The 19,878-nt window shown below is 48.3% G+C and overlaps 8 protein-coding genes across 8 annotated transcripts; 5 read left to right on the plus strand and 3 right to left on the minus strand.

Annotated features, from left to right (window-relative positions):
* Positions 1–2,252: 2,252 nt before the first annotated feature.
* On the minus strand, positions 2,253–6,548 carry FOXG_08701 (uncharacterized protein). Its single transcript, XM_018387726.1, has 3 exons — positions 3,965–6,548; positions 2,849–3,918; positions 2,253–2,800 (listed from the first exon to the last, which is right to left on the minus strand). The coding sequence occupies exons 1-3, from the start codon at positions 4,187–4,189 to the stop codon at positions 2,548–2,550; spliced, it is 1,548 nt and encodes a 515-aa protein (XP_018245625.1). The 5' UTR covers positions 4,190–6,548; the 3' UTR covers positions 2,253–2,547.
* On the plus strand, positions 5,124–5,825 carry FOXG_19858 (uncharacterized protein; the record flags this gene model as incomplete). The annotated part of the gene is made up of 1 exon (XM_018400141.1): positions 5,124–5,825. One exon carries the CDS (start codon positions 5,124–5,126, stop codon positions 5,823–5,825), a length of 702 nt encoding a protein of 233 aa, XP_018245626.1.
* Positions 6,549–6,715: 167 nt separating the features above from the next.
* Positions 6,716–7,179, plus strand: FOXG_19859 (uncharacterized protein; the record flags this gene model as incomplete). Its single annotated transcript, XM_018400142.1, has 3 exons — positions 6,716–6,734; positions 6,786–6,839; positions 6,890–7,179. 3 exons carry the CDS (start codon positions 6,716–6,718, stop codon positions 7,177–7,179), a joined length of 363 nt encoding a protein of 120 aa, XP_018245627.1.
* Positions 7,180–9,482: 2,303 nt separating this feature from the next.
* On the plus strand, positions 9,483–10,853 carry FOXG_08703 (uncharacterized protein; the record flags this gene model as incomplete). Its single annotated transcript, XM_018387727.1, has 2 exons — positions 9,483–9,983; positions 10,035–10,853. The coding sequence occupies 2 exons, from the start codon at positions 9,483–9,485 to the stop codon at positions 10,851–10,853; spliced, it is 1,320 nt and encodes a 439-aa protein (XP_018245628.1).
* A 2,562-nt stretch (positions 10,854–13,415) lies between these two features.
* On the plus strand, positions 13,416–16,285 carry FOXG_08704 (uncharacterized protein; the record flags this gene model as incomplete). The annotated part of the gene is made up of 5 exons (XM_018387728.1): positions 13,416–13,634; positions 13,860–14,105; positions 14,607–14,747; positions 15,003–15,410; positions 15,680–16,285. 5 exons carry the CDS (start codon positions 13,416–13,418, stop codon positions 16,283–16,285), a joined length of 1,620 nt encoding a protein of 539 aa, XP_018245629.1.
* Positions 16,286–16,330: 45 nt separating this feature from the next.
* Positions 16,331–17,768, minus strand: FOXG_08705 (protein QA-X). Its single transcript, XM_018387729.1, has 5 exons — positions 17,421–17,768; positions 17,317–17,368; positions 16,745–17,269; positions 16,558–16,689; positions 16,331–16,506 (listed from the first exon to the last, which is right to left on the minus strand). Exons 1-5 carry the CDS (start codon positions 17,596–17,598, stop codon positions 16,398–16,400), a joined length of 996 nt encoding a protein of 331 aa, XP_018245630.1. The 5' UTR covers positions 17,599–17,768; the 3' UTR covers positions 16,331–16,397.
* A 68-nt stretch (positions 17,769–17,836) lies between these two features.
* Positions 17,837–18,561, plus strand: FOXG_08706 (catabolic 3-dehydroquinase 2). The gene has a single exon (XM_018387730.1). It carries the CDS (start codon positions 17,960–17,962, stop codon positions 18,410–18,412), a length of 453 nt encoding a protein of 150 aa, XP_018245631.1. The 5' UTR covers positions 17,837–17,959; the 3' UTR covers positions 18,413–18,561.
* A 10-nt stretch (positions 18,562–18,571) lies between these two features.
* FOXG_08707 (4-hydroxyphenylpyruvate dioxygenase) lies at positions 18,572–19,846 on the minus strand. Its single transcript, XM_018387731.1, has one exon. The coding sequence runs from the start codon at positions 19,662–19,664 to the stop codon at positions 18,609–18,611; it is 1,056 nt and encodes a 351-aa protein (XP_018245632.1). The 5' UTR covers positions 19,665–19,846; the 3' UTR covers positions 18,572–18,608.
* Between the last annotated feature and the right edge of the window lie 32 nt (positions 19,847–19,878).

A 19,878-nucleotide genomic window follows, 5' to 3' on the forward strand; every position in this document is an offset into this window, starting at 1 on the left:
GGTAGGCTAAACGCGGGTCGAGAAGCAGAAAAAACAAGGATGATGTATGGATGATGAGACAGAGTCAACAGCGAGGTCCGGTAATGTTTCTGTTTGGCTGATATGATAGAGAGTCAAAAGTGACATGATAATTCGGCACTTAGGTAAGAAACCTCGTGCATAAGGCGATGTAAAAACACTGATTGACTGTGCCTGGATGTGTTGATCAATGGGGAAGGAGATGTACATGGAAATAACCAGGTGTCATTGGTCTACGAATGGAGAAAATGCCTCCGGTTGATGTGAGGTGGTGATGCTGTGTTGGTGGGAGGCTATTAACCAATCTCTCGGGCCTGTAGGTTGGTTACCTGTAGGTGCACAGTTACCCCAATGGCTGGGACATTAGGCGGCCTCTCAAATCGACAAGCCCTCTTGTATTTCGTCGATCATGCACTTCACATGCCTGATGAATGATAGCTTGTTTGGTAACTATCTTATACTCAGGCATTTGGAGTTGAACCACGGTATGATCGTGACCAGGGCTCAGCGAGAGAAAGGTATAGAACATTGACTGCTGTGTGAGATTATTCTATAAAGGTTTCGTAGTCCGAACATGAATGACACTGTCTAAACTCGGGTCCATGCACCATGCTCTACGTAAAGCCGGCTATTCTTGACATGTACGCGTTCATGATATCCATGGTAACCATCACCGTCTGAACTACGCCTGAAACAACCACCACCATCTCACCAACCGCGCCAAGCCAAACTTATCTCTTCATCTTTCCCTCATCTGCCTCACTCCATGCACTTCACTCAAAAGATCATCTTGCACCCTTGTCCAAAAACTGGCTGCACCGGCCCGTCTGCCATACCACGCCGTCTTACACGGGCCGTTTCTACTTCCCGTCTTCGCATCAGACTGACTGAATTTGCCGCATTATATTAAAAATCCTGAGATTAAAAACCGCATGGACCATGCGATTGGAGAGATGCATGCGGTTGGTGGCGTGCATCTGAGATGGGATGCGTGTGCAACTTGCAGGATATGGCGATATGCGCATTGTTTTCATCGGACAGCTTCCATCGCATACCAAGCCCGGGTGTTCCGTCCTTGGATAACGAGTCACGGTTTAAGGTCTGTAGATACTAACAAACAGTAAACTTTCTCTCTAGAAGATCGTCAGGGAACCCTTTCCTATTCTCGATATTGCTTCTCAACTTCGCTGCACCCCGCAGCTTCTCCGTGGTGGAGTAATTCCTGTGCCTCTTCACGTCTTGGTCCAACCCGAGACTGTGCCTCGGGGCAATGGTCAAGAATAATTAAGTAAGTTATTGGGGTAATGACGGTCCGTGTCACATGGAAATCACTATCCTCTGATATGATCATGTCTACAGTGCATGCAACATGCACGCATCTACTCCAACTTTCCAAGCACCGGATTCCCGTAACATCACACAATGCGGCAGCAGGGATATTCGGCTTTCACCTGAGCCCACAGCCGGCCGGAGTACCGGGGGCCCGCAACGGGACCGGACAACTGCGTTTTTTTTTTTTCTGCGTGTAAGCGCTTGCAACACCTCATTCAAGAGCACACTGGCCTCTCTACCTGAGTGAGTACTACTGTACTTGTGTTTTGATGTTAGCCATATTCTGAATTCCCCGCATCTCTTTGGGCTGCTCGCTGCCCGATGCTTTCCGGGGTCATATCATCCACTCACGATCGGCGGGGAAACCTCGTGGTGTCGATGGCAGGCTGTAAGTTTGCAAGGTGCTTGACTTTTCGAGAAAAAAAGGAAACATCACTTGGAGATGCAACGCCGGTCCGGGTCCGATATGATCCGCTTAGGATGGCTGGGCATCCAAGCCTGATTCGAAGACATGCAGGATGAGGCTTTCTACGTGATCGAGATGAGATGTTAGAGCCAACTTCAAAGATAATTCTAGATATTTCGCTTCCAAGTTTAGCTACGAACTTTGCTTCGGGAATTCGGGATAAAGTACATTTAGCTTCGACATGGGTTGCTTACCCCACAGCACCAACACCACTTTCTAGACAGTTCCAACATATCGCGAGCTTCACTCCAGCCCGCTCTCCTCATTACCAACTCATCTAGTCTTCATACGTGTTTCCAACAGAACCATAGTAACATCAGGTAAAAAGAGGCCCATCTGCATACAAGCGGACCTATCAACTTGACTGTCTTGGAAAGCCGCAACTGGATCGAGGGTGTTCAGTTCCTTGTGGGACTGCATCTTGGATCACAGTCTAGAAGCTCTCCTCAACTCCCGTGCATGCATGATCTGTTACGAGGCCCCTGCTTGACAAAAGAAACGAGACTGGAACATTGTCAAGTGTTGCGTGAGATTCGGAAGTCTCCCGTGCTGAGCGCCGCGTATGCGCCTATAGATCTCATTGTGAAAGATAAGCCAAGCCCGTTTTCTACGCATCACCTACATAGTATCATCCCAGACATCCATCCAGTGACATGCACGGCACAGCAAACTTATGAATCACTTTAGGGGTATCTTGACTTGTAACAGTAACAAACACCATTTTCGGGATTCTAATTCCGCCACAGCCGAACGGCCTTGTCTTTACCACCGCTGCCAACCCTCTTTCCATCTGGTGCCCAATCCACCGCGTACACTTCGTCCTGGTGGCCGGGCAGATCCACGGCGAGTTTGTGAGAGGCCATTGACCACACCTTGAGTGTTGTGTCCTTAGATGCTGTTACGAGAAGGCGGGAGTCTGCTGAGAAGGCGCATTGGTAGACGGGAGCTACGTGGCCGCGGAGAGTGTTGATAAATTTGCCGTCCCTGTGATTGTTAGTATGTGAGAACGGGAGGGGAGTTTCGGAGGCTTACCTTGCACTCCAGAGCTTGGTGTGGTTATCCCAGCCTGCACTGGCAATGAGAGATCCATCCGGTGAGAAAGTGACATGGTTCACTTGCTTCTGATGTCCCAACATACGCGCAACAGGCTTTGTGCTCTGAGCTGGATCCCAGAGATACATAGTGAAATCATCACTAGCAGTAACCAACCGCTCAGCGATTCTCCCTTGAAACTTGGCAGCCTTCTCAAACCTCTCCTTGGCCTTACTTCTCTTTCCCTCCTCCGTATCAGGAACAGGTGTATGGTCGTAGAACCCAGTCCTCAAGACAAAATCTGTTGAGAGCGCAAGATGATTCACCCAGTGGACGTGAGATGACAAGGTGTGCACAAGGGTTCCCTTCTCAGCATTCCATACTCGGACCGTCTTGTCGTGACTGGCGCTGTATACGAGACCCTCGCCTCCCCAGCGCACACAGCTTACACTGCTCTTGTGGCCGGATAGGACATGCTCGGTCTTTCCTGTGTTGACAACCCAGATTCGGACTGTTGCATCTTTGCTTGCACTGGCTAACCGAGGTGTACCGTCTCTCCAGAGATGATAAGGCTCCCAGACGATATTGGTCACCCACTTCGAATGCCCTGTCCAGGGGTTTCCAACAGCCTTTCCAGTTTCTGGGTCCCAAAGTCGAACCGACTTATCCATACTTCCAGTAGCGAGACGTGCACCATCGGGAGACCAAGCAACTGCCAACACCCACCCACCATGGCCGGAGAGTGTGTACTTGGGTGTCCCAGTATCAGTATCCCATATCCGCGCTGTCTTATCTCCAGAACCTGTCGCTAGTCGATTACTGTTCTTGGGGCTGAATTGAGCTGCGAGAATTGCTTCGCCATGGCCGGGGATCTTATGGGACATGCGCGTTACGGGCTGGACCTTGAAGACGGCCTGTGGCTCGGCGCTAAGTGTGACAGTTGTTTCAAAGGGGTTCTCGATGCCATGGTTGCGGAGAAGCTGGAGGAGATCGGTAGGGTATTGGTCCACGATGATATCGGTATCTGGGACGTGAATTCGGAATCGATATGGGAGAAATTCCTCTTTTTCCTAGGCAAGTCAGCAAAGCTCAACAAGTACACATTAGGCGACAAACCCTAGCAAGTAAAGTATTCAAAAGAAGCGACAAGTTCTTTTCTGAAGCATCCGCAAGAGGTACCTCAATCACATCTGCCATCTGCTTTCCATCTCCATCCAAGAACCTCGCCTTGAACGAGCCAGCAGGCCCAGAAGCAATCGCTGTAACATCTTGTTGAATCTGAGAGCGCTCAAGCTCTTCTCTCTTCTGCCGTTTCGACGGCGGGGGTACAATTGTCGCCATTTTGGTTATTTATCTTGATGCTTCACAAAGTCTGGATATTTGCAAAAGCGGGATGGTGGGGCAGATTTTTGGCAAAATCTTTAGAAATTTTGGCGGTGAGGAGCTGCAGTGCCTTGATCTGGGGGACAAAAAGGTTTAGTATAAGCTCGGGTGGCTGTTTTAATGACTTGATTTTGGCATCCCTATATAAGGTCCATGATTTCTTACTCTCCAGGGGCCAGGCCCATTCTACCTAAATCTCTACTAACAATTTTGGCACACACCCCCACATCAATCCGTTAACGACATGCCCTGCCAGGCCTGTCTTTTTTAAAAAGAAGTTCAAAAAAAAAAAAAAAACTACACGCAATACTGATCATTCTACGGAGTACAATGCTGATCATTTTACAAAGGCTCCTGATTCCCAAACGCCGTATTCTCCTTGCTATTGAGTTTGTTGTCCACCTTGAGAAGTCCGCCCGCGCATCCTCTTATTAGCCGGAGCCACGTAATGCTGAAACTGCGGCATATCCATCGTTGGCACCGCAATTGCGGCCTGCTGAGGGTTCTGCGGGAGATACAGCTGTGATTGCATCATGGCTTGAGCCTGAGCTTGAGCCTGCGCCTGCGCTTGTGCTTGGGCCTGTGCTTGGGCTTGTACTTGGGCTTGGGTGGTTTGTTGAGGCAGTTGTTGTTGTTGGATATGCTGATGCATTTGCTGCTGTTGCTGCTGTTGCTGCTGTTGCTGCTGCTGATGGTTCTGCTCCACCACTTGCTGTCGACGTTGTCTAGCCCGCTGCTTCTGCACGGAGGATTGCCTCTTTGTCTCTTCAATTTGTCGATGGCGCTTGTCTTGAGCTTCTTGCCTCTTTTGTCGTTGCAGATCCTCATTCTGAACAGCATAGATGGCTGCAACGCGGAGCTGAAGATGCGATAGCTGCGCAACACGATCCGGATGCGACATCTTGCGATACTCGCTCTTGAATTGATGGAAAGTCTCGCCGGTCAGACGAAGAACTGCGTTGGAGACACCCGCGACCTGGATTGCAGCTTGAGTCTCCTGATCAGGTTGTGGCCCTTCGTCTTGCCAAGGCGTCAGGAGCGGCGTCGCAGCCGGATCCAAACTATGCTCACCTTCCAGGTCGTCCATCATATTCGTCTCATCCTCGCTCGCAGCTTCGGGCGTCGGTGGTTCGGGTGTACCGGGCTCGTGATTATGCTGATCGCACGTAATTGTCAGTACCCATCCCCCCATAGTCTTCCGATGAACCGCCTTTGCTTTCCAAGGACAGTCCGTCTTCTTTGTCGTCGTCTTGTGTTTTGTCGCCATGCATCGATACGGCCTCCCGCCGCGATCGCAGACAAGATCGCATCGTACTATGTCGTTCCCCGGGACGTCGGCACCACCCACTTTGCCTCGATGGGATCTAGCTTTAACAATCTTGTAGCCTTCCTTTTCCATGCCGTCGCTGAGTTGTTTGAAAAGGTCTTCATAGCTGTTGTAGATGCCCGAATGGGGCACTTGGACGGTCTCGAGAATGCCAAACATGTCGCCGGATTCAAGAACGCGATCAACGCGTTTGGAGCTCAACGATGTGTGGATTTGGTGGTTGACCGGTGTCAGGCGTGGCCACGCGTAAGGCAGCGGGGACGTTGAGGAATTTCCGTGCGGCAAATTCTCGGCTGTTTTGGGGACTTGCGCTGTCGCTCCCTGCTCGTGTAACATGAGCTGACGACCCCTTGGATGATAACTTCCATGCATCCTGCCATGTATGATATCTTGTCTCTACTGTTTTGTTAACGTTGGGCATGAAACACCCAATTACCAAGTTGGGAACTCACCCATTACTGACCTTTATTTTCCCGAACCTTGGTTGAGCCGCAACGTGCACTGTATTCTGGGCCCAGGCAGTATCTAAGGCATTCAGGTTTCAAAAGTTCACATATGCGCCAGGTCTTTCCTTTATTTCTTGCTTTATTTCTAGCTTTATTTCTAGCTTTATTTCTTGCAACGTAGCCAAAAGAAATCATGATGCATCATTACAAGTCGAAAGATTTACTTTCAGATGGCTTTTGTTTTTTTTTTGTGAGAATTGAGTTGGTGGTGAAGCTTATATGAGGAGGGCACCAATGCCAGCTCATGCTCACGATGCTTTCAATGCTGCGATCTGCTATCATAATTATTTGACCGAAAGACCGAATCTATGAGTACCTTCGGGGCAGCCTCTGGTATTTGAACTGCTCTTGGTGTATCTGTCCTGACTTCTCGGTAGCCTGCTCAGCTCGTTCGGCAATCAGTCTCCAGGAACCACGGGTCCGAGTTTTATTTATCTCCAGGGTATCTTCTGTTTATCATGATATTTGCTATCTAGTCCCATTGGCTGATACTAATATATCCAATGATAGCAGATCAATTTCTTTGATACGGATAAAGGTGATAAAGTGAGTGGACTGAAGTGTCAAGCTAGGTCCGGGTAACAATTATCCAATCTGCCCCGGATTCTAAACACCCACTACCCCAGATTATCCCTGAGAACCTATGATACAATGTCGAGTCTTAGGATTCGTGAATGCATGGATTTTAAGTGATCTTTTAAAAGTCTGCTGAGACTAACAGCGAAGCCTATCCTAGACTTGCAACCTGCAGCCTTTGGTATGACCTTTCCTGAGGGTTAATCCTTGCTCCTGATGCCAGAAACTCCTATGCTGATTTCTTATGAGGGTGCTATAAAATCGACCTTCTCTTTCAATGCATCTTCCTCGGCCTGTCTAGCAACTCCGATCACGGTCGACTTCTTAGCTGCAAGCCAGAAGAGTCAGAAATCTTCCTGCTCTACAACATCCTTATCAACACCTGGACGCTAGAGCCTGTACGATTCCTAATGACCATTCTGGTTACCATCTCCAAATCACGATCCGAGGCCGAGACAGCTTTGTCGAGCCGCTGGCCCTCTGAGGGAAAAAACCCCGTCGCGAATAACCCAACCGAGCTTCACGACGCCGACGACTAGCTATACCTGGAGGCCTCTCACTAAAGTGCCATAATATCGGCATGTTCTTTGCTTTCGATCGTAACGGGGATATCCAGTCTAGACTATGCGAGAGAAGACCACACTAGAACTGGCTTACTTTTAACGGTCTTTGAATCGACGTTGCACTTCTTGGCTGGGGCTTCAGGGTCACCATTTTCTTCAGGCCCGCTGGGCCATTACTTGGCCAGATAGTGGTTAGCGAGGTATGAATGGTAACGAGATATTCATATCATCCTGTACTGCTATTAGCCTCCCTGTATGTCAACGCCAAGCAAGTTTCTTCTTCATGCCCCAGTGCAAGACCGAGAACACAATGAAAAAAAGAGATCGGGACGCTCTCTGGAGGCAGTGTAATACCAGAAGCATCCCTTGAGTTCCAAAAAGTGTACACATGGAATGACCCCGCCGCAGCGCAAGCCAAACCCTTACCCACGACCAGCTCGAGCAAGCAGGTCTATATAAAGCCGAAACAAAAAAGTTAAACCCCCAGGCTAGCCCGAGTATAGACCCCTATACTGAAGAGAAAAGAAAAGAAGAGGAAGAAATATGAGGGATGGAGCGGTTTTATAATGGCGGGCATTCAGGTTCTGCCTCAGGTGCTTGAAGGCCACAATACTCCGGGAGCGACTGCCTGATGGGTAGAAGCCCACCATATTTGGCAAGAAGTAGATGAACCACGCCTCGTTTGAGCGCTCTCTTTCCTTGAGAAGCAGAGGGAATTGTTTTCAAAGGCAGCAGTGAACGGAGGACCAGTAGCGTTCGGCAATCTTGGGGCACTGGTCGGGGTGCTCTTGCCGCCAGCACCGCATTCTTGGGTGGCCACCAGAAATGCAGATATCGTGATGTGCCTTCCTTAACCTGAGGTAACTATCTACCTTAGGTACAGCAGAGAAACTGAAAACGCAAGGTGAGGCAGGCAAGGTAGGCCTAGCCAGGCAGGTACTGTACTGAAGTCTTGGACTTGCCCCTGATAGAAGTATTCGACATGTCAAGGATCAGAGAGTTGAGATATTGAGATTCACTATCAATTTGCTGGAGATGATGCAAAAAGATGTTGGAAGTAGAAAACGATGGAGCTCAAGGTCGTCAGGCCACCAAGATACCAATGCTCAGGTGAATTGGAAAGAGATAAAACCTTACTGGTTGTGATGGACTATAGCAAGGATTACACAAACGATGATTTAGTAGCCAACGGCCCGGCGGCACAGGTTGTAGCTCAACGGCGAATAGGGGTGGACTAAGGTAATCCGTGAAGTTTCAACGGAATCTTATTAACAAAGCAAGAGTAAAGCATAATTTCCAAAATAAGGTACCTATTTCTTCGATCGCATCTTCTGTCGGACTGAGGTATGGACATGCCAGTACAGCAATGAACGACATACATGACTTATTTAGGCATGGTCGGGGATTCATGCGGTGAAAGCGTCAAATCAATGAGATGCCAAAGAACGACACTTGCACGCTTGTTAGATTATGGGGAAATAGAATGAGCAAGGTAAAAGAAAAACCAACAGGATAATGGTTCGAGCTTGTGACCTTCAGGTTTATGTATGTGAGGGCAAAAAAGTATTTGAACTTTTGTTCCGATAGACCATTTCAGTGCAGAGGCCTTCGCCCGTAGGCACTAGAGTCATTGCAAACCTGCTATATATGTTTATCATTTAAACCCTGATGATAAATTACCTTATGTTTTCTTCTATCCCTCTTGCCTGCGTACCTAAGTTAGGTAATTCTTCCTGCTTTCTTTATTCCCTGATGTATTTAATTATATAGCTAGGTAAAATGCAAACTTCCCTTAGTCTAATAATACCTCGAGATTGCTTTTCTATCACAAGCTGTCGGCTGGCAGGCTCAGGTCATTTGGCAATCAGGTCATTGCCTACCCAACAGCAGTAGATCATTTTCCCTGATACGGGTAAAGCTGATAAACAGAGTTTCCTGAAACGTCTGGGTCCGGGTAGCAGTTATCCAATCTGCCCCGGATTCCAAACACCAACTACCCCAGATTATCCCTGATCTTCAGAATACTAGTTCGCATCTACCATTGCTAGCTTCAATTCTACATGATAGCAAGATATGATCAGCCCATCCACGAGCGGGGGAAGTGGTCGGGTAACAGTTAACCAGCTTCACATTGTCAGGTACAGGGTATATTGATAAGAGGCTGTTATAGAGGAATTGTTATATAAACTGACAAGAGTCTCTACATCTGGAGAGAAATTTGTTCGTGATACATAACTACTCAGTATTCTCTTAATTACACTTTCCAGTGCTTGTAAACAATGGTTGACTTCAAACTTTCTCCCTCTCAACTCGAAGCCCGACGACATGCTCAGGCCTTCGCAAACACTGTCCTTACCAAAGCCTCAGCAGAGTACAGCACCCAGAAAGACCAGCTCTCTCGCTTTCAAGCTACCAGACCCTTTTATAGGGAGGCTGTTCGTCATGGCTTGATCAAAGCTCAAGTTCCCATTCCTCTTGGTGGAACTATGGAGAGTCTAGTTCACGAGAGCATTATCCTTGAGGAGCTCTTTGCAGTTGAACCAGCTACTTCAATCACCATTGTTGCTACTGCACTTGGTCTGATGCCCGTGATTCTTTGCGATTCGCCTTCCCTGCAGGAGAAGTTGTTGAAGCCTTTTATTTCCGGCGAGGGTGAACCTCTGGCCAGTTTGATGCACTCTGAGCCCAATGGAACGGCGAATTGGCTACAGAAGGGCGGACCAGGTCTTCAGACGACAGTTAGAAAGGTTGGAAATGAGTGGATCATCAATGGTGAAAAGGTTTGTACACGTCATCCCCAAACACTCGAGGATATACTTACACATGTTTAGCTCTGGCCCTCCAACAGTGGTGGCTGGGACTATAAAGGGGCTGATCTTGCATGCGTCGTCTGCAGAGTCTCAGACGATCCATCCAAGCCCCAAGATCCCAACGTCGATCCAGCAACCCAAATTGCTGTGCTATTGGTAACTCGAGAGACCATCGCCAATAACAAGAAGGACGCCTATCAGATCCTGGGTGAACCTGAACTTGCAGGCCATATCACCACCTCTGGTCCTCACACTCGCTTCACGGAGTTCCGTGTTCCTCATGAGAACCTTCTTTGCACCCCTGGTCTCAAAGCTCAAGGTCTAGTCGAGACAGCCTTTGCCATGTCAGCTGCTCTTGTTGGCGCCATGGCGATAGGAACTGCCCGCGCCGCATTCGAAGAAGCTCTCGCCTTTGCCAAGTCAGACACTCGCGGTGGCTTCAAGCCTATCATAGAGCATCAGAGTGTAGCTGATAAGCTCATCGACTGCAAGATTCGTCTTGAGACTAGTCGTCTTCTAGTGTGGAAGGCAGTGACCACCCTTGAGGATGAGGCTCTTGAATGGAAGGTCAAGCTCGAGATGGCTATGCAAACCAAGATCTACACTACCGATGTTGCTGTTGAGTGTGTCATCGATGCTATGAAGGCTGTTGGCATGAAGTCATATGCAAAGGACATGTCTTTCCCTAGGTTGTTGAATGAGGTTATGTGCTATCCGTTGTTTGATGGAGGAAATATTGGTCTGAGACGACGACAGATGCAACGTGTAATGGCTTTGGAGGACTATGAACCCTGGGCAGCTACTTATGGATCTTCCAAGGTTGATAAATCTCGCCTGTGATGGTGTCCAAATAATCATACATAAGAATCTGAAAGCAAGTTTAATGTAGTCCTGTTCCTTACGGAAGCCATCATAGTTTTCTAGATGACGTTACCGATCGAAGTGCTGCTTTTATAAATTATTAAAAACCTATCTAAACTGATTTATAAAGCTATCGAAGTGCTCTTTGTCTCATCCCAAATGTCGTAAAGCTATCACTGGGCGTTGAACCGACACTCCTCGCGTTATCGGCCACAGGGTACATGTAGCGGCCAGTCTGGATGCTTATAGGCCATTCGGCCTTTTTGATCGCCCAGACTACTCTACTCTAATCATCCTTGTCTGATCTCATGTCCTGCACCAAAGTAAGGTGCCATAGGTGGCTATCAATATCACCACGACCACCACCATGAACCCATGTTACGAAAGAGTCTTGCTACCATCTGATTCTTTGACGTGCATCCCAAAGGCCGAGGTGTTGAGGAGCACTGATACAAAGAACATTGCCAGCTTCGTTCGACGGGCCGCTCTCCCTGATTGAGCGATGCCACCCTCCCTAAGAGGAAGCTGCGAATACTGACCAATAGATACCTATTTAAGGCGCTGTATGAAAGAAAGGGCGCAAGTAGTGGACAAGGATAGCAGTCCCATATTGGCTTTGCTGTGGACGGCAATGCACTGAGGATAAGACAGTTTAGATGTAGCTAGCCAAGGTTTCGTGATACCTGAAGCCATCGAGGTCGTTCCTCCGGCATAATGAAATGTATTCCAAGGAGGTCTGGAGCAAAAGATAGTAGCACGGGACAAGAGTGGACTTGCACAAGCTAAGAGCATCACGAATCGTTTAATTCATCAACGACTGGCTACACTGTCTTCTATCTGTAGTGGTACCTTGCGTCTAGAAAGCCTCATCCTCATTCATCATTGAAGAGAAGTGTTAAAAAGTCTACTGCTCACATTAATTGGAACGTGCTTATTTCATTCTGACTTCCTGTTTCGGTAACTTGATCTTAGACATACGAGACCACTCAAACCTCAATTTACAACAGCATCCATTACACTCATGCTCAGGGTCAGGCTCCAGCGGAAACTACTTCTGGTTGGCTTGCTCTATTTTATTATTCATTTATTAATTTGGTGTAGTTATAGAGCTAGAAGATGCACCTCTGCTCGGGTCAGACATTCTCTGGTAGGTAACATGTTCGTATGATAGATTTGACCCTGATGTTCCTGGCAGCCATCATTGTTGCGCTGCCCATTCGTCGCACAGCTGATTATCGAGGTCAACGGGGTGTGTTCATGGTTGTTTTGGCGGGCATCTTGATGAGCCTCACTTGGACTCTCATCGTTTGTAAGCATTCAATTGTAGGCATGCACAGTATCCTGGGGCTGACAGCGTAATAGTTACTAGTTCTGTACTCCCCATTAAACTGGTGTGGGCTTCTGCTCTATTCCTAATCGTGAGAGGAGAAAGATACGCGGCAGAGATGTAACTTGTTGCTATGATTACAAAAACATGCACCGAGGAGACAAGGTAACCTTCAGCCCTTGAATGACCAGAAGGGAGAGCTTACGTTTATAGGACTCGAGGCCTCTACTACTTCTACTCGTGTTTCATCCTTAGTGAGTTGGTAGGCCCTCTGGTTGCTTCCGCTGCTGCTGACATTTCACCAAGGCTTCCCTTCCTCATGAGCTATGTCTTGCTATTGTTGACCTTTCCGCTCCTTTTGATTATGCCAAAGGATCATATAGTCCCATCCCCGGCGACCATTGACTCAAGTGAAGACCCGCCAACGTCGCAGGAGCAAGGTCATAGTATCCTGTGGGAAGTTCTCCATGCGTCCTTCGATCAAATCCATCTTCTCCGCTTCATACCCTCGTGTCACAATATGTGCCTGGAGGCGGTAGGATTTCTTATCAGCAACTTTCGAGGCATCTCACTCCGCGCTCTGGTACAGTATGCATCCTCTCGTTTTGATTGGAAGCTTTCGAGGACAAGTTTGGCAGCACACGAATTTAACGCCTAGACTAATACGCGAACCAGACAAATACTCTCATTAGCGAAGTAGCTCTTGTCAACTTGGCCTTATTCTCTTTCATCATGCCTGCTCTGTTACACATCGTCAGCAAATACTTGGGGCCTACACCCCAGGTCCCGAATCTTGGAATTGTGAGGGCTAGCTTCTTGGGGCCACTCTGGCTTGCCTTTGCCATAAACTCGGGATTTTCACAATTTCTTGTTACTTTAGATGAGCACTACATTGCCTTGAAAGAAGTCACGAGTAATGTCAACATGAGAATACAAAGTTATAGATAGTGCGTAGATGAAGTATCAACGATTTCTCGTGCAGTTACTCGATATCCGGCATGATGGTGCTTTCCCTGGCTGCTCCTTCCCAAAACTCGCTCAGGGTCTTGAGGTTCCTCACCACCAACGCAGGAAGGTACCGCCAGTTCTACGCAACACATTTTTTCCAAGTGATTTTTCCAATTTTTACTCTAAATCACAAAAAGATCACCGCACTTCCTGTCTACACCCATCTAGACATTACCCTTTGCTGACCACAGCGGATCGATCGCAACATGGATGTGAATACAGAGCGATTCCGCTCCATGCCATCTAGAACTGCCAGTCGCTCGTCTTCGAGTTACTTCCAGAGCAGCGATAGCCAAGCACATCTTGACCACACTGCAGCCCGGAGCTCCTTGGCTCCCAGGCGACCACAGACCAGTCTAAGCGAATACTCTGGATACGATCACTCATGGAATAGCACAAGACCTAACATCTCAAGACCTTCTACTGTACGTCCTGGATCGAGACCTGGTACTGCATCTGGAAGGAAGTCTCGCAATGGAACCGCCTCATCAATACTAGGGTTCAGCGAAGCGCAGACCATTGTATGCGCAGTGAGCGAGGCTCGTGGAGTTTCTCCTGCAGTCGGAATCGCATTTGTTAATGTTTCTCTTGGGGAGGCTGTCATCAGTCAAATATGTGACAATCAATCATATGTCAAAACAATTCACAAGATCCAGCTGTCTGCACCCTCACGCATTATCTTCATGACTACTGCCTGTCCACCAAACAACCCCAGCACCCTCTTTTCTCTTATACAAGACCTCCTTCCTGAAACCCAAATCGACGCAATGGAGCGGTCAGCATGGTCTGAGACAGAAGGGCTGGAGTATATACACAACCTAGCTTTCAAGGATGACATCAAACCTTTGAAGGTGGCTACACAGGGCAAGTTCTATGCCATTAGCTCTCTTGCCGCTGTAAGTCAAGTCATCCGGGGACTTCGATGAAGATACTAACTCGGAACAGGCAATGAAGTATATTCAACAACACTTCTCAATCAACTTCGTGCCGCACTCGCTCCGCATCCAATACCGACCTTCAGAAGATACCATGATGATTGACATTTCGGCTATTCAATCGCTTGAGATCATGCAGAATCTCCGAAACTCAAAGTCTAAAGATTCTCTCTTCGGCCTACTGAACCATACATGCACCCCGATGGGTTCAAGGATGCTTCGTAGCAATATGCTTCAGCCACCTACTCGCCCAGATCTCTTCATCACACCTCGGTATGATGCGTTGGACGAGCTGACTACTAATGAAGAAATGTTCTTGGAGATTCGTAAAGGCAAGTTTTGCAGCGATAGCATAGAATCTCGCTAACTCGAGCAGCCCTCAAGCTCTTTCATGACACGGAAAAGCTCCTGACCAAGGCAAGCTGGCCACCTAATTGATGCATATCCTACTAACTCCCAAAGTTGATCATTGTTCCAACCAATGCCGATGTCCAACAAGTAGAAGAACAGATCAACCAGGTCCTCATGATCAAAAGCTTTCTGGAGTCAATCCCCGAACTTCACACGGCGTTGGGTCCTGCCAACAGCGTGTTACTAACCAAGGTCCGAGAGCTGTGTCGCCCTGAAATCACAAGCCACAGTCTCAATACGATCCAACAGACAATTGAAGCGGACGTTACTTACATGAAGTCTGCGCTAGATCTTCGAAATCAGAGAACCTTTGCTGTCAAAGCGGGCATCAACGGAATGCTTGATGTTGCTCGCCAGACATACAAAGAGCTCACCGAAGATATCCACCAGCACATCGATGTTTTGAATGGTACTAAACATGTCTTTTGTGTAATATGTTACTAATAGGATCTAGAGGTACACGGACTTGATGCTGACCTCCGATACGATAATGGGCGCAAGTATTGGCTAAGGCTGCGAGCGGCAGACTTCGATGACCGTCCCCTTCCGGATCTGTTGATCAATGTGGTGCGAAAGAAGGACAAGATTGAATGCCAAACACTTGACTTGGTCAAGCTCAATCTGAGGTTGTCCGATACCTCCAATGAGGTTGTCATTCGAAGCGACAAGGTTGTACAAGACTTGCTGAAAGAACTACGTTCTGATGTCCCACACTTGTTCCGCGTCTGCGAATCGGTTGCGCTTGTCGACATGATCTCTTCATTTGCGCAGCTTGCAACTACCCGGGACTACGTGAAGCCAGATCTCAGCACGACGCTCGCATTGAAAGCAGCGAGACACCCTGTCCTCGATAAAGTGAGTGCGAGAAGCCACTACTGATACACACTGACTGACTGATATAGACCATGAACGGCAGCTTTGTACCCAATGATTATTACTCCACAGAGCAATATTGCTTCCACATCGTGACGGGCTGTAATATGAGTGGGAAAAGCACCTACATACGGGCGGTCGCATTGCTTCAGATCATGGCGCAAATCGGATCGTTTGTGCCTGCCGAGTATGCCGCTTTCTCCATCATCCACAGCATATTTGCTCGAGTTTCGCTTGACGACAACATTGAGAGTAACCTTTCGACCTTTTCTGTTGAAATGCGAGAAATGTCCTTTATCCTGAGGAACATTGACGATAAGAGTCTCGCTGTGATTGACGAGCTGGGCCGGGCCACAAGCAACCGAGATGGCCTAGCAATTGCGATTGCAATGTCTGAAGCATTGATTCAAAGCAGAGCATCTGTCTGGTTTGCTACCCATTACATTGATCTAACAAAGGTTCTTGCGGATCGCCCGGGTATTCTCAACCTGCACCTCGCGGCCACTACCTCTACAACTGAAGATGGGCTGCCGCATATCACAATGCTTTACAAGGCGACCTCTGGTGCCACCAGGGGCGAAGAACACTACGGCATCAATTTGGCACGTGCGATCGGGCTCCCTCAGTCCTTCATTGACAAAGCCGAAGAGGTGGCCAAGGACATCAGGCGAAGACGAGAAACGACCAAGCGTAGCTCAGAGTCAACTCGGCTTGTAGCTCGTAGAAAGCTCATTCTCAACTTACAAAATGCATTGAGACGGGCCAAGGATTCTGGAAGCAAGGAGGCACTTCCAGGTTACTTACAGCTTTTACAAGAAGATTTTGTTGCCCGCATGGAGGAAGTTGACAACATGTAATTGGGAGGTAAATTATTCCGCCACCAATCTCGGGCGCATATGGATGGGCAATCATGCTGTACTCATCGAATGATGTTCTATATGTTTATTATGTTCATATTGCTGAGGCTGTTCATACGCCTGGGCGCTTATAATCTAATTCTCGGACTCGCTTCCAGACCTCCCTCACTGTTCGTTCTTGTGTCTGTCGTCCAGTTTCTGTTTCTGATGGACCTGCGGGGCTATGAAATCTTAATAAGTGACTTTTCAAGATTCAGTTGACTTGTGCTTACCGTATGGCCAGATACAGCCGCCCCCCAAGATGTGCTCTTGTAATGTCGGCAGTCTCTGGGTCACTGGGAGGATTGGCGGTTGTTACAAGGCCACCAGCCTCCTCGAGAATCGCGAAACCAGCCGCGACGTCCCTTTCAAAGTTAGCACTAGCTTCCGGGTTAAGACAAATACGTGAGATCATCATACCATTCCCAACATCCACCCTCCCACCAGATGTCGAAAGATCCCATAGCGGTATACGCAAGATCCAACGTCGCGCTGCCCAAGCTTCGCATGCCATGGACCATACCACCCTTTCCTCCCCTGCCATTTCTCTCCGAAGCCATGTTGACAAATGACTCGACCTTTCGCGACATGTTGCCATCTGGAATGTCGCGACGGTCCTTGCCCCATTCACACGAAAACGTACAGCCGCTAGGCGCATTAGCAGGCATCGGAGGAATCGGGTTTCTAATCAACGGTAGTCGCTGTGTCTCATTGAGCCATGCACCTCGTCCTGTGCATGATGAGAAGAATTGGCGTAGGAAGGGTGCGTTGATGACGCCAATGACTGGAACACCCTTGACCACTAGAGCGATTGACACGCAGAACATGGGGAAGAGATGTGTGAAGTTGACGGTGCCATCGAGAGGATCAACTACCCATGTCGGTTTGTCTTCAACGAGATATGTTCGCGAAGCACCAGCAGAGTAGGACTCTTCCCCGAGGAATCTGACATCGTTAGTGAGGGCCATGATAAGACGAGGGGTAAGACATACCCATGATCGGGATATTTACTGAGAACAGTTGTGCGAATAAAGTTCTCAACATCTAGACAGTCAGTGACCAAAACCATGAACAGCAGGATACAAAGAGGGAATACCATTGTCTGTCTTTGTCACGATATCTACCGAGTTCTCTTTCTCAACATACGAAACAGCACTCGAAGACTCCCCATTCCCATCGATCCGGCGCTGAGCAGCCGCCATGAGCATGTCACCGGCATCCTTGCCGAGCTGCACGGCAAAAGCGTAAATGTCGTTCAATTCGTGCTGCTCCATTATTGTTTGAAACTATTGTTTTTCCAGAAGACGCAGAAAAAGGATAAAAGCCAAACAGTGGTCTTGTAACTGTTTTGTCCGTAGCAAATGCCGTATGAAACCGTTGATTGAGTGTTTTCCGCGGTACGGATTATGATGCGCTGTGGGGAACATGTGTTAGTGTGGGGAGGGGCAGAGGGGAAGGGATGAAGGCTTAACCGGGCGCGGGGGATGCCGAGAGTTTGGGGATGGGGAGATGGGAAAAGCTGGGGAATTGGCGGAGTTTTACTTTTGCGAGAGATCATTGATAAAGTGATACTCAACGAGAGATACTCAGTAAACAACACAATAACTCAATTGACATTGACATACACAAGCAATCATGTCTCGTCGTCTCCTCCTCATCAACGGCCCAAACCTCAATCTCCTCGGCACACGCGAGCCTCACATCTACGGCTCAACCACGCTCTCCGACGTCGAATCCTCCGCCTCAGCCCAAGCAGAATCACTCTCCTCCAGCCTAGTATCCTTCCAAGCCAACAGCGAAGGCGCCATAGTCGACCGCATTCATGAAGCGCGAGGAAACGTCGATGCGATCATCATTAACGCTGGTGCTTACACGCATACCAGTGTAGCGATAAGAGACGCACTGGTGGGAGTTGATATCCCGTTTGTGGAGGTGCACATCACGAATGTTCATGCGAGGGAGACTTTTAGACATCATAGTTATCTGTGTGATAAGGCGGAGGCAGTTATTTGTGGGTTGGGAGTTTTTGGGTACAGTGCTGCGATTGAGTATGCAGTTAAGCACTTGAAGTTGAGGACGAAGCTATAAATATTATCACATCATTGCATTATTAAACATCAGAAAATGAACGTTCAAAATTGTTTGCTTACAGACCAAGTCTGATCATGGGATTGAGTGGTTTTAAAGTTGTGATCGAGTGTTCAGTGAGCAAATAAAGACGGTAGATGATAGTAACAATACATTCTTGTGGTATTATAATAACTTAAACAAAACAGAAAACTAGTTACAGCATGGCCTGCAATCTTGGCTGGACATCATCCGCCGTTCTCAACCCCAGCTCAATCTTCATCTTCTCCCACGACTCAGCCGCCCTCTTGGCCGTCTCCTCCGGCACAATCTGATCCTTATCACAAAACCTCCTATTAAACACCTCAAAGCTCAACCACCCTTCAAACCCCAACCCCTGCACAACAGCCCTCAGTAATTGCTTACACGGAAGATAAGCATTATATGAACTCTCCCCGTAAAATAACCTTGCGTTTCTCGACCAGCTCATCCGCGAAGGTTGCTCCGCGTTGTAAAACGGATGGCTCTCGTTCAAGGGCGAACTGAGTTTCTCGCCGTCAGCCACCTGCACCAGAAAGACTTTGCTGACGTCGATGTCTGTGAGGATCCTCTTGATGGACTCCTTGGTAACGCTCTCGCAGTCCTTTGTCTTGCCGTCTACGGCTGCAGGGTCGGCGTAGATTCGACCGAGGATGTTATAACTATCCAGGCAAATACCGAAATTCTCACGGTTAACACGCTGGATTATATCCCAACTTTGCTCCCACTTGTTAATCCTCGTTCCCCAACACAACGCCTCAAAAGCAAACTTAATCGGCGGCTGTTGCTCCAGCCCCATATCAGCAGCCACCGTAAAGTCAGCGGCTATAACACCCATATCATCCGTAAGTTGCTCCTCTGGTAAGAAGCTACTAGGGAACAAGATAAGATCTGTTTCAAGAGCGTGACATAGCTCAAACCACAACTTCAACTCCTCAAATTGTTGTGCTTGTGCCTCGCGGTTGAGCAAGCCGCCAAAGTGCATGAAGGGCTGGAGACAGATGATGGTGAGGGAGCGGGCGGCGCAGAGGTCGCGGATTGTGCGGGCGGCGGTGATTTGGTTGGTGGGTGTGTCGCCGCCGGGGAGGGACTTTGCGAGGTCGACAAGGTCTTCGTAGAAGACTTCTATGCCTTGGAAGCCGTATTTGGCGGCCATGTCGAGTTTGTGGGGGAGGGAGTGGCCTGCGAAACAACGGCCTAGGGACATTGTGCATATGCTTGGTTTGTGAGCCATAGCTGCGATCAGACGATAGTGTTTTGTCGATATAGTGAAGCCGTCAATGTGATGAGTTGATGAAGAGTGACTACAATGATATGGTGAATGACACTCGATGATAGAATGCTTATATGAACAGCGATAGATACAATACTGAGATAACTAAAGAGACAAACCACCGCTGATGCTGTGGCAACTTGATATAGAATCTACAAAGCGGAGAAATCCCCCT

The sequence above is a fragment of the Fusarium oxysporum genome, chromosome 2 (genome assembly GCF_000149955.1).
Source record: "Fusarium oxysporum f. sp. lycopersici 4287 chromosome 2, whole genome shotgun sequence".
In the NCBI taxonomy this organism is placed as follows: Eukaryota; Fungi; Ascomycota; class Sordariomycetes; order Hypocreales; family Nectriaceae; genus Fusarium; species Fusarium oxysporum.

Coding starts and splice junctions, on each gene's coding strand:
- FOXG_08701 (XM_018387726.1), bottom strand. CDS start 4,189: ATGGCGACAATTGTACCCCCGCCGTCGAAACGGCAGAAGAGAGAAGAG. Junction 3,919..3,964: donor TGAATACTTTACTTGCTAGG/GTTTGTCGCCTA, acceptor TGACTTGCCTAG/GAAAAAGAGGAATTTCTCCC. Junction 2,801..2,848: donor ACCAAGCTCTGGAGTGCAAG/GTAAGCCTCCGA, acceptor TAACAATCACAG/GGACGGCAAATTTATCAACA.
- FOXG_08706 (XM_018387730.1), top strand. CDS start 17,960: ATGTCTCGTCGTCTCCTCCTCATCAACGGCCCAAACCTCAATCTCCTC.
- FOXG_08705 (XM_018387729.1), bottom strand. CDS start 17,598: ATGGAGCAGCACGAATTGAACGACATTTACGCTTTTGCCGTGCAGCTC. Junction 16,690..16,744: donor GAGGGTGGATGTTGGGAATG/GTATGATGATCT, acceptor TAACTTTGAAAG/GGACGTCGCGGCTGGTTTCG. Junction 16,507..16,557: donor CGGCTGTATCTGGCCATACG/GTAAGCACAAGT, acceptor AAGATTTCATAG/CCCCGCAGGTCCATCAGAAA.
- FOXG_08707 (XM_018387731.1), bottom strand. CDS start 19,664: ATGGCTCACAAACCAAGCATATGCACAATGTCCCTAGGCCGTTGTTTC.